The sequence below is a fragment of the Dermochelys coriacea genome, chromosome 12 (assembly GCF_009764565.3).
Source record: "Dermochelys coriacea isolate rDerCor1 chromosome 12, rDerCor1.pri.v4, whole genome shotgun sequence".
Lineage (NCBI taxonomy): Eukaryota > Metazoa > Chordata > Testudines > Dermochelyidae > Dermochelys > Dermochelys coriacea.
The window spans coordinates 19,186,656-19,199,412 of record NC_050079.1 but is presented as its reverse complement, the minus strand read 5'-3'; the positions used below and the strand labels follow the sequence as shown (position 1 = coordinate 19,199,412).

At 40.7% G+C, this 12,757-nt stretch overlaps 1 protein-coding gene across 5 annotated transcripts in view; it reads right to left on the bottom strand.

Moving 5' to 3' along the window:
* NETO2 (neuropilin and tolloid like 2) overlaps positions 1-12,757 on the bottom strand; it is a 66,138-nt gene that overhangs the window by 27,128 nt on the left and 26,253 nt on the right. For 3 of the 5 annotated variants that reach the window (XR_006275024.1, XM_038368823.2, XM_038368827.2), the window contains exons 4-7: positions 11,097-11,345; positions 6,343-6,387; positions 6,126-6,253; positions 677-905 (exon numbers count right to left, since the gene is read on the bottom strand). Coding sequence is in view for 4 of the 5 variants with exons in the window: in XM_038368823.2 (XP_038224751.1) it covers positions 677-905; positions 6,126-6,253; positions 6,343-6,387; positions 11,097-11,345 (651 nt within the window). In the remaining variant the exon portion in view is untranslated. The remainder of the gene's footprint in view (positions 1-676; positions 906-6,125; positions 6,254-6,342; positions 6,388-11,096; positions 11,346-12,757) is intronic. The other 2 variants (XM_038368824.2, XM_038368826.2) reach the window with 2 other exon arrangements.

Sequence of the window (12,757 nt, the reverse complement as noted above, 5' to 3'; positions counted from 1 at the left end):
TAGTGAGCCTGCCAGCTATTTCTAATTATCTGGTGTGATATAGATGGGTGTCCACATGGGAACAGATTGAGGCTATGCAACTCTACCAGATTAGAGGTAAACTATGCAGAATAAAGGATAGTATATTAACCTACTATTAAATGTAGTCCCACCTAAAACATCCTTTTAAAACACTTAAATCATAAGTGTTGCGAGCATCATCATTAAACCTTTTACATGCAATCCATACAAAATTTCAGAACAGCATTCACAGTCCTGGTCTTAACCTATGGAGTCCTTAACAGATTGGGACCTAACTCATTCAAAGGCTGCCTCACCATCCAAGAGAACTTTGCTCCACAGGCAACGCAGCAGGGGGAATCCAGATTTAGATCCTCAGATGCTGGGGAAGAGCAGGACCCTGGCTATGGAACTCCTTGCAAGAAAAGGCTTAGCATCTGAAACTAGCTATTACTGGGTTCAAATGTAAGGCAGGCCTTTATGAGAGAATCTTCCCCTAGGAACAGTGCCCATGAATAATAATAAAGTGAGTACTTTGTTCCCCTCTGCCTAGGGGTGTGTGAATTGAGAATCAACATTTTTTTTGTTATGCCTGGTGCTCATATAACACAAAGCTGATGCTTTTTGTGAAATACATTCAGGGCTCAGCTACTAAGATAACAGAGGATGTACTTACGATCAACAAATGAAGTGAAAAGCATTCTGAATCTGCTGAGTCTGCTACCCTCATCTGCCCACATCCGTACCACTCCTGTTCCTGTCTGCAGCATCACATCGCTTGCTACTGTGCTGCAAAACTTTGCCTTCAGGTTTTCAATGGAACTGCTTCCATCATACACAGCTACAAAGTTTCTCTTGCATTCATTTGAGTGCTCCATTTGGTAGTCCAGGAATCTCAAATAAATCTGTTTAAAACAAAACCCCACAACCTCTAAGGAAAGTAAAACAGAATGCCTTAGTAATAAAACAGGAGAGAATTTTCCTCTTAGCCTCCCGGATTACAGTATTCTGTCATCCTTATATAGGCATGGAACTCCATGTTCACAAACTCTCGTGTTGTATGCTTACAGTTTAATAACCAGTGATTCCCTCACAAAATGACATTATGGAATATTATTTGCAATTATTTTATCCTAAGTATCAATAAATGACGAACTTTCCAATGAAAATTGACTAACTTGTTTTCACTACATAAGCTTACAAGAAAAGCAAAGTTCGTAATACAAAATGGTGCAGGCTGAAGAAAGCTGCTTTCAAGTACAGTCTAGAACAGATGTAAGCAATATACAAGAAGAATGCAAGAATTTATTTTTCAGGATTTTGGGAAAGGCTTTTTCCTGGGCCTGGGGAGGGCTTCTGAACTTTAGAAAGACTGCTTTCAAAAAAACAACCGGAGAAATCTAGTTGAAGAGTCCTAAAGTCAAAAATAAGGAAACGAAAGTCCTTAAACTCAGCATGGAGGCAAACACAACCTAAATAGAAGCAGGAATGCAAAACACAAACAATTAGAGTTGAAGGATAAGATTCAAGAGGTTATGTGAGCCAAACTGGTATCCCTCAGAGGCTGGAAATCCAACCCAAACAAAGACAAGAGTGAGGACCATATATTACAGCAGACCATACATAATAAGGAATTTAGGAAGACTAAGGTGGAATTTGAAGTAGACAAATTTTAAACTATTTGCCTTCAGATGCATCTGCAGCAGAAGCCTGTGAGCCTTTGTAGATTTGATGAACTTGCAAGGAGTAAAGGGAACAACTGAGGAGATTTCTGGGCATGAGCTAACCTCTACTTGATGCAGAGTTAGAAATAAGCTTCTCACAGGGGCAAGCTATTCCAGAACTGCCCACTTGAGGTTGTCACCTTTCTCTAAGCCTTCTGATACCAGCTATTGTGAAACAAATTACTAGACTCAGATTAATGATCTGATCTGGTAGAACAATTCTTATTTTTCCTGCAATAAGTGTAACACGATTTTGTAAGTTTAAAAAAAAAAGATCATGGTTTATTTGCATACAAATGTTTAAATTTCTACATCAGAATGACAAGTTCCTTTGAAAATCCTCCTTCTCCTGCCTCCCCCAAGTATTAAAGGGACTAGTGAGAGTCACTTGGACTTGTGATCCTTAGTTATTTAGTGCTTTTAAAAACTTCATCTTTAAACCATATTAAGAGCTTATCTGCACAGACATCTAGTGAGCAGCAAACCAGGGTGTGAATGTACAGGACACGAGCTTGCCATGCTAAGTTGTTGTGTAGGCCCTGCCACTGGGCACTTAAAGTTCTGTAGCGTGCTTTCACGTATTGCTGTTTGTTTTGACATACTGCCATTTCAAACAAAGTGCACTACGAAACTTTTAGGGTATGTCTACACTACAATAAAGTACCAGCGGCTGGCCTGGGTCAGCTGATTTGGGTTTGTTGCAATGCAGATATCCAGGCTTGGGCTGCAGCCAGGGCTCTGCTGTCTACACTGCAATTTTATAGAGCCCTACAACCTGAGTCAGATACACTAAGGGTATCTCCAAACAGTAGCAAGGCCCACAGGCAACTTAATGGGTGGCAGGCTAGTACATTTCTCCCTAGCACCCTTAGTACCCCAAGCCATTCCAACTCCCAGTGTTCTTCACAGGCAAAATGCTGGTAGCATGCCCCTTACACACCATGTTTGAAAGCCAGTGTGTCCCATATTATTTTTTCCCCTTAATGTGAGAAAATACTTTCTCTAGTAGTTTATATCTAAAACTTTTTCACTGTAACCTACTTCAGTCAGCTCAGTATTGCAAAGTACCATTTAGATGAGTTTCTTGTCTCTCCTCACTGTCCCCCATTATTACAGCAGCTGTAGCTTTTGTTGACCTTATATCCCCCTGAAGTCAGTCAGAGCTGCAAGTGTTCAGCATTTAGCCTGAAATATGTAACTCTCATAACTATTGCTTAATTGGATTTTTATTCCTGCTGTGGAACTATAATGGAAGGAATAAAACATTAATACTCAAGCTAGCACTCATATTGCACCCTTGCTCTGTGCTGTGTATACAAATCAAGAACACAATTTTTCCAAAAAGTTTCTGCTCAGTGAAAGATGCGTCTGGTTTCTATGCTACTGAAAAGAATTTTCAGGATTTCTGCTGCCCACAGAGAAGTTAATAGTATCAGAGGCTTCCTCATTAGAATGTTGATTAATATATTATAGAACTTTTCTGAATCCTTGAAGGTTATTTCAGAATTTCAGTGATGCATAAGCTTTTTTTAAAGTCAATGACTGTAAATTTTCAGATTTATTTTTTATTATAAAAAAAATAAAAACAAATTTGGGAAATTGAAAACCTTCTCTTTTTCCAAAGAGCAAAACACCCGAGGCTACGTCATACAACTGTTCAATGTCAAAATCCTGTCAAAACCAGGAGACCAATTTTTAGCACGACAGTTTAAAAATAAGTGTAAAGCTCAAATCATTTAGGAAAATAATCTAGTCTCAAGAGCCACTCAACTACAGAATTGGCTTTAAGCAACATTCAAAAATTAAAATAATTTAGGCATGGAGTACTCCAAATAGAAAACAAGACAAAAATGATTTTTGTAAAATCATTTCTGGAATGACAATTTCTATAACTCACTCTAGGATAGAGCTCTTGGGAGTTATGAGTCACTTTCTCAAAACGTGCAATAAAGTTATTTTATTCTGCTGTAGTTTTATTTATTTTATTTATTTATTTATTTATTATTTATTATTTATTTATTTTATTTATTTAGTTATTTTATTCTGCTGTAGTTACCCGACTCTTTTGTCCCCTATTATTCTTATGGTTTAGGTAGTTATTTTTCGTATTATTTGGGAAGCTGGAGAACCAGGGCTGTTCGAAAGTTTTTTGTCTAAACTGATTTTTCAACTCAAAACTGAAAAACTGTGGAAAACTGAATTTTTGCTAAAGGTTTCAGCCAAAAAAAAGTTTGTTAAAAAACCAAGTCCATTTTTTTGCGAGGAGGGAAAGACACCACCCATTTTCTGATTCAGCTCTACTGAAGAATATTTATATCTCTTGCATTTGTACCACAGAAGATATATTTGGCACTCTGGATCTAATCCCACAAAGTGCTGGCTACCCTCAATTCTTCTGGGAGTTGAGGGTGCTCAGTACCCTGAAAGATCAAGCCCCCTTGACTTTCAACAACTGGTTTTATTTCCATTAGGGTAGAGAATATTTACTTCCTTTCCCTACATTTTTTTTTCTCTCATCATGCTATTTTTTATCCTATCACAAGTAGGCATGCAGCATAAACAGCTATTACTTACCCTATAGGAATTATAGTTCTTCAAGATGCAGTCAGTGTGGATCCCACTGTAGGTGTGCTTGAGATGGGATTCTTTAAAAGCGAGGATGGAGGGAGAGTCATGGGATCCACACTACCTACATTATCTTAAAGAACCATAGTTAGTGTAGGGTAAGAAACTGTTTTTTTCTTAGAGTATGTGACAACTTGGACTGCACTGTAGGTGACTTGTAAGCAGTATCCCCATTCCCCTCAGGATAGAGTTTATGTTGCATCCATTGAACAATTGTGTACTGCTTTCCTGAACTTGGCATCTGACCTAGCAGCTAAATTCCAGCTCTAACATTTCACCAAGGTCAGTGGTTTACTCCACATCCACTGCATGGCATATAAATTCCTGAAGCAGGTGGAGTGAGCCTTGATGTTCAGTGGGTGAGGTACACCAACTGTCTAACAGTGAGATTCAAAATAGTTAATTCAATGCAAGTCATTGTGATGAGATTACCTTGGCTATAGCCAGAAAGATGGGACAATAGTTTGATTGCTTCATTACATTGACAGGACTAAACCAAAGACCAGGATACATTTAGTGTGTGCAACTTTTTTCCTGTGTTGAGTGTGGTTTTGGTTTGAATTAATTTTGGGTGAGGTCTTATTAGCATTATTTCGCTCTGAAATACTGCAGTAGGTGTCTAGCCATAAGCGCCTGAAGCTCACTTACTCTGCTGGCTGAAGAGATAGCCACAAGGAAGACAGTCTGAGTGAGGTGATGTAAGGAGCATTCTGTGAGCTCAAAATGGCCCTCATGGACTGATCTAGCAGTAGTTTGTAGATCTAGTCTGTAGTTTGAGCCAAGTGTACCTGCATTTATAAGCCCTGGAAGAAAAGGTGAATCACCTCTATGCAAAAGGGACATCGACCTTGACGGAGGTCAGTCAGTCAGTCATAGGATGGCCAGGGTTTGAAGTCCATCATGAGGCATGGCAATTGGTGCAACACACTTTGCCCCACTGCACAGGAGGATTAGCATTTTTATTTATATAAATCTCCTTTCATGTTTTGAGTGTGAAGGTAAGATTTCTTCATAAATTTGGTGGAAGAAAGCTTTAGAGTATTGCAGCTTGGACACTCACCAGGTTCTGTCTCACTGCCATGTTGACTATGAGAGCTGAGGGAGGGACACAGCCACTCCACCCTTTATGCCCTCTTACGGGAGGATGAGGCTGCACAAGGGATGTGCTCGACCCTGACTGTCACGGCTATTGAAAGAATCCAGTCTTGTGTGCATTAGGCACAAGTACAGCTACAATGACACATACTCAAAGAAGAATCTCAGAAACAGTTACTTGGTTAATGCATAAGATGGTAAAACTTCAGTGACACACTCATATGTAGTAATCTACAAACTGAATATACAAGATTTCCACATGCTACAAATGTGACCCATTTTAGAAAGGAGGTTCAATGGTATATGTCTGAGCAGGCCTGATTCTTTTCTCACTGAATCCCATGGCAAAGTTCCCACTGACTAATTGGAGTGGAATAAGACTCTGTTTCTATTCACAGACTCCAGTTCTGTAGGCACAGGTATAGAGGTTATATAAATTCCCGATTTTGCTCACATATCAGGAAACAGACATTACCTAAGACTACCCTTTGTCTGCAGCTAACTAGCTGCATCACCATGGACCTGCAGTTACATTTATTTCAGAAACAAGTATCTATCTTAATTTCCTCAACTGCCAATAGCTGAAAGTGAGACATTTTGTAAATAATTACTAATGACCATTCCCTATTACTAATGGGCTTTAGAAGCCCATTATATATTGAATGATATAAATGGACTTGCCTTAGCATTTGAAGTAGCCTTAATTGTCCATATGCAGTCAATTGCTTGTCCAGGTTTTGTTTTCTCTTCTTGTTCTACTTGACTGGAACGTACTATTCCATCAGCTCCTGAAAGCTCAAACTGGCAGTCTAGAAAGAACATACAACTCGCTGTCAAATGCAAGATGAGATTGATTAAAGATTTCATGTACAAATAAATTGGTATTGTAATACTAGACCTGGGATGGGATTTAAAATACCTCCTAGGTAAGTGAAGTCTGGATCTGCAACAAAAGAAGTCATAAATCATTGGGGCTGGCAGTTGAGAGTCACTTCAAGGTTTAACACAATCTAGAGACAATTTCCTAACACACCACAAAATATGAAGTGCTAGAACAGATATTGAATCAATGGGAGAGATGTGATGCTCTTGTTACCTGATGCTTGATTCCATGATAAGTGACTGTACCTCACTAAGATGGTTTAATATTTCTAATATAATGGAGGTTGTTAACACCACACTAGAATTTCCTTTTTTTTTTTATTCCCACCTAATCCTACAACCTGATCTGCACTGATGGATCTCTGCACCTGTGCTGGCTTGCACTAAAATCAACAGAGCTCCACAAGGGCACAGGGATCTACCTGTGCACATCAGACTGCAGAATCAAAGGGTATACAAGTAGCTCTGTACAGCATCAGGTAGAAGAGGTTTACTAGTGCAATCTGATGTTGCAATATCAGAGTTTTGGAATTACTAATGTACTCAAACATTACAATGAAGGGTAAACAAGCAACAAGGACCAAGATTTTCCCTTGGATACACACGTCTCCCATTGAAGTCACTGGTAGCCACAGACATGCATCTAAGGGCAGAATTTAGCCCTAGGTTTCTCTTGAACTGTGTTCTATACATACCTGCCTGGAAATTGTACTGCTCATGAGTTCAGAGCAGATTTTTTCAAAGAGGTCCACAGCAGAGGAGCAACAGAAAGCTCCAGCATGTGTCTCTTCATTTCAGTGGAACCAGAATTTGGTCCAAAATGAGCATGCACCATTGCATGTGCAAGCACTCACATTTTCATGAGCAGTTTAGTATTTTTCCCCCACACACAACTCAACAGGTGAGCCTTGCAAGTTACATGTGCATGTGTTGCACAGGCAAAACCTGAATTTTTGTACACCAGCGTTCCAGTACACAAACAGCTCCACAAAGTGTGTGGGCAAATGCTAATCTGACTTATTATTGTGCAGATGGTAGTGTTTTTGCCCATGCAATGGCTGCATGTCCATTGTGGACCAAATCCTGGTCCCACTGAGCTCAAGGCACAGAATTTGGCTCTTTATGTGGGTCTTTATCTATAAAAGGGATTTACAGTTAAACAAAAAATGCATAAATCCTGATTGACTTAAATACTTAAGACAGTTCGGAAAATTCCATCCTTGGCCCACTACCATTGAACTAGAGTGTCTGGCACATATGTTCACTGTAGGGAAACCTCTGCAAGTGAGAGTTTCAACCTCCTTTCTGAATTTGCTCTTTTTTGTGAATTTAAGTCAATTACTTAGTGCCATTTAAGTGTTTTGTGAGGCTTAATTTCTTTTTTCTTATTTTTGTTCATTGTCACTGGTACTTAAAATATTTAAACATATTGTGAAAATGTAAAAGAATGAAAACAGAATATAATAGTTCTTTCACAGTCATTACAGTCCACCACAAAAATAAATATGTGCGTGGCAGATTTAGAATACAAGCCTGAGCCTTGCTAGCACTAAGCTAACTTGGTTTTGAGAATGACATATTGGTTAAATTGCTTTGGAAGGTAGCTTGGCGCACACATCCATACAACCCCTGCAGGAACATTTTAACACATCCCACACCGTTCCCAAAGGTTTAGTGACCCATGCTAATCGGAACAGCATGAGAAACGAAATCCATAGCAGAGTGAAAACAGTTCTGTTGAACACTTGTACTAATGTATAATATTTTTCTATGATTCTGGAGATGAAGGGCATGTCTGGGAAAGAGAGGGAACATAAAGCAGTTACCCCCGTGTATACAACACTTGTAGCAATATCTGACATTTATATTTTGCTTTTGGTCCCAAAGGATCCTAAAGTGCTTATAACTATATGTACAGTATCTAAAATAAAGCCACCTGGAGCAGAGCAGAGCATTCTGCACAAGGACATTGGATCAAATCCTCTCTCACCAAAAGTGCCATAGGAACTTTATTTCTACACAGAGCAAACATAACCTCAGTTTTTTTTTTTTTAAATGAGCTTGCAACCAAAATATTCCTCTTCTCCGCCCCCTGCCCCCATAACATGCTCAATCTGCCTCAGCAGAATGAAGAGCTGAGTCAACACTCTTAGGATTTGAAACCATGGTTCCAGAGAATCTATGTATTTCAAAAGCTGATGCTTAGCCCATTAAGCCATTTCCTCCAGTTTTGCATGCCTGAGATTATACCCTAATCCAGAAGTGGGCAAACTACGGTCCGCAGGCCGACCCTCCTGCCTGGCCCCGAAGCTCCTGTCCTGGGAAGCTAGTCCCCAGCCCCTCCTCTGCTGTCCCTCCTCCCCCACAGCCTCACCTTGCTGCGCTGCCGGCACAATGCTTGGGGCAGCAAGCTCCTGGGGCAGTGCAGCTTCAGAGCCCGGCCTGACCCAGTGCTCGGTGCTGCATGGTGGCGTGGCTGGCTCCAGCCGAGCTACAATCACTGGTGCTCCAGGCAGCACAGTAAGAGGGCGGGGGGGGGGGGGGATGTTGGATAGAGGGCAGGGGAGTTTGAGGGGGGGCATGGACAGGGGTCTGGGCGGTCAGAGGGTGGGGAAAAGGGAGGTTGAATGGGGGTAGGGGTCCCGGGGGGGTCAGTCAGGAAGGAGGGGAGGTTGGATGAGGTGGCAGGGGGCAGTCAGGGGACAGGGAGAAGGGGTGGTTGGATGGGGAAGGGCAATCAGGAATGAGAGGAGGGGTTGGATGGGGTGGTGGGGGGCAGTGGTTCAGGGGTGGGACAGGACATCAGGAGGCGAGAAGCAGAGGAGGATAGATGGGAGGGAGGAGACCCATCAGGAGGCGGGGCCACGCCAGGCTGTTTGGGGAGGCACAGCCTATCCTAACCAGCCCTCTATACAATTTCCAAAACCCAATGTGGCCCTCACGCCAAAAAATTTGTCCACCCTTGCCCTAGTTGGTACATTTAGTACCAGATTCTGTTTGCCTCTAATCAGGGGCACACAGCTCAGGATCAAAGAGGGTGTAGGGAAGATGCTTTGGCACAGGGAGACAGCAGAATCCATATTCTTGAGCTCCTTGAGTGCAAGCTGCACTAATCCTATCACTTTACATAAGCAGGGAAGGGGAGGAAACTATGGCCCACTGCACACAGATTGAGCTACTGGTCTGAAGCCTGCAGAGGAACTATATGCTACACATTAAAGGAGGCAGCAAGTAGGAACATGCTTCTTCTAGCACCTTCAGAGACAGTCTGTATGCCTCATTACAGCTGCTGTGGCAGCCCTTCCATGCTATATCCTCCCTGCTATTCCTGCCCCATGTAAATGTTGGCTTAGAAACCACAACATGGCCCTGGCTTTTGACTAATGATGCATATTGGAGAAATGTTTCAGAGTAGCAGCTGTGTTAGTCTGTATTCACAAAAAGAAAAGGAATACTTGTGGCACCTTCAAGACTAACAAATTAGTCTCTAAGGCGCCACTAGTATTCCTTTTCATATTGGAGAAAGCAGCACGGTTTAAACACAAGCCTTGCTACCCTCTTTTAAGCCATCTTAAATTTCTTTATCATGTTCAGTTTCTTAAACTATGTTTGTGAGGATGTTCTCAAGACTGGGTTAGCTTAGTGCTATTATGGAAAGTGATTGTGTGGTAAATAAAACTCTTACCATTCTTAGAGTTGTTAGTATAGGCTGTATACAAGCTGTGAATCAGCAATTATGCTCTGTTTCCAGGTTCTTACCATGATTTACAATTGCTTGTGTAGACAGGGCTACAGACTAATGCCTTCCACAGGCATGTTGCCCTCTTCGGAAAAAAAATACATATTTACACTATTATACATGTATGTTTTTCTTCACAGATTAAGGCAGCTCTGAAAAGGACCACAAATGGACCGACAGGCATCCTTACAAATGTGGATTTTTGATCAAATATTAAGAACTCTTGAGTCAATGTGAAAACGTGTCAGACCTTATTATGAAGCTCTAAAATAATCAATAGTGATTTGATGGATGCCAATGTTTAAAAAGTTACCACAGTCTCAGTAAACAATTTTCAAACATTAGTTCAGTCCACTTAGTATCCCTTTAAAAAAGGAGACACGAGACGGGCATAGTCCACATCACAGACTAAAGGCCTAAATCGGTCAAGTGCTGTGCAACCACTATGAGGTGTTGAGCACCCTCCACTCCCAGACTGGCTATGCCGAGGATTCTTCGCGCATTCCTTCAGTGCTATTCTAGCACCCGTGCTAAAAAGTTTGGAATGGTAGTGCAGACTGGCTGCTAATGTTTTTGACATCATGTCATGCTAACATAGATAATATGGTGGGGAAATTTCCAGCAGCTAGTTTACACTAACATTCCTACTACAGCACCCATAGAGCTGTGCTGGTTGTAGAACAACTGTGGGAGAATTCCCTAAAACCCTCAGCATTGACCTCTTTACTCTGAAAATTAGGGCCTGTAATTTTCCACCAGGTTTAGCTCCCTCAGCTTCAGCAATAGAGGAAGCTGTAGGGCTGACAGTGCTAAGATGTTTTTAGCCACCATGTTATCTAACCCTGCTCACAGCTATACCAATCACAAAATACAGCTCCAAATTGCCAGTATAAACAGCTACTAAGTTCATGGGAGTAGACGGAACTGAGATATTAAAATCTTGAATTTGTACCTTGATATTAGTTTGAAATTCTGTCTGAGCATAACAACAACTAGACAATGTAAGAAGCTATTTAATATGTTATCTTTACCTGGTATAAATGAGTATTTTGCTTGAAATCCCTCTCCTTCTAGCTCCTCATCCGAAGTAAACTTTATCCACATAAACCTCCCTGTTGATCTAATTAGTGCAGGACTTTTCAGACCACAGTAACGATTGATGAGAGGGGAAAAACCAAAAGGTCCATCTCGAACTTCAAGATGATCAAATCGACATTCAAAGGAGGGTTCTATGTAATAAGGTTCCTCAAAGGTCAACTCAATTCTTTGGCGTGGAGCAGCTACAACACAATAAAAGTTTCAACACAGTATTAATTGATAGATGTGTGAAATACTGACATTAGGCAGTGAAATAATGAAGCAACAAAACTCAAAAAGTGTAAAAATCAGAGGCATGTGACACTTCTCAAATAAGTCTAGTAAGCTTGATCACTTAAGATAAGCCATCACCAACAGCAGGGGGGGGAAAGGAGGAAAACCTTTCATGGTGACAAGCAGGTAGGCTAATTCCAGCAGTTAACAAGAATATCAGAGGAACAGTGGGGGGTGGGGTGGGAGGGAGAAATACCATGGGGAAATAGTGTGTGTATATAAATCTCTCCTCTGTTTTTTCCACCAAATGCATCCGATGAAGTGAGCTGTAGCTCACGAAAGCTTATGCTCTAATAAATTTGTTAGTCTCTAAGGTGCCACAAGTACTCCTTTTCTTTTTGCAGTAATTCTGACACCCTGTATAATTAGAATGCCTTCTGCATAATCAGATAACCTTTGCATTTTTTCAGTAGGCTGTAAGGTTTTTATTATTTTAATACAAACATCACAAAGAACTCTACCCCCCACAAAAAGCTTAAAATCATCACCTCTAGCATACACACTCACAAACATTTTAACAGCCTTGGTATTAAACTACAAAAAATCAAATAAGTCAATCTTTTACAACGAATGGGGAGATAATACAGACAAAGCAGGGAGAGAAAGGGGAAAAAGATGGGCAGGGGGAGTTGAAAAGGAGGTCTTGACTGACAGCTGGGTCCTTGGTGTTCATTAGTCAAATGTTTCTGAAAATGAAGCCCAGATTTCTTCTAACTCACTGTTTTTCAGACTCTTCAACTACATGAGTGAAAGGTGACTCTCTAAAGGCTTTTCATAACTGGATCTTTGCTGAGAGTTTAAATAGCACCTACAATATACACTAGGATTCATATACACATTCATTATTCAAATGTGGGTGTCTAAAGTTCAACAGCCAGGAACTTGATCTAAACCCCAGTGGAGTCAAAGGGAGTCTCTGACTTCAATGGGCTTTGAATCAGGCACGAAGTGCAAGTACCCAAGGTTCTTTTTTGTGCCTTTCTTGTGGCGCCCACCTACTCCGTGTATAGTTTGAAAATTCTTTGTTCTATCAACATCACTATGGAATACGAGTGACAATTTATAAAATTATTGATACCAATATCAAAGTTGCAATGAATCTTACAAGATATGCCATGTAAGGTATCAGTGGAAAAGTCATTTGCTAAATATGATAATCTTGTTTATATGTATATATCATCTTTGTATCATGAGTTATTATAACTTAATATGCGAGATATATTTGAATCTCAAACTTGTGCTGTGTTTCTGGGCGACACCCCAGACAGATTGGAATCAGCAGTATCCAGCCTGATTCATGGCTCATTGAGAGCAATCAACT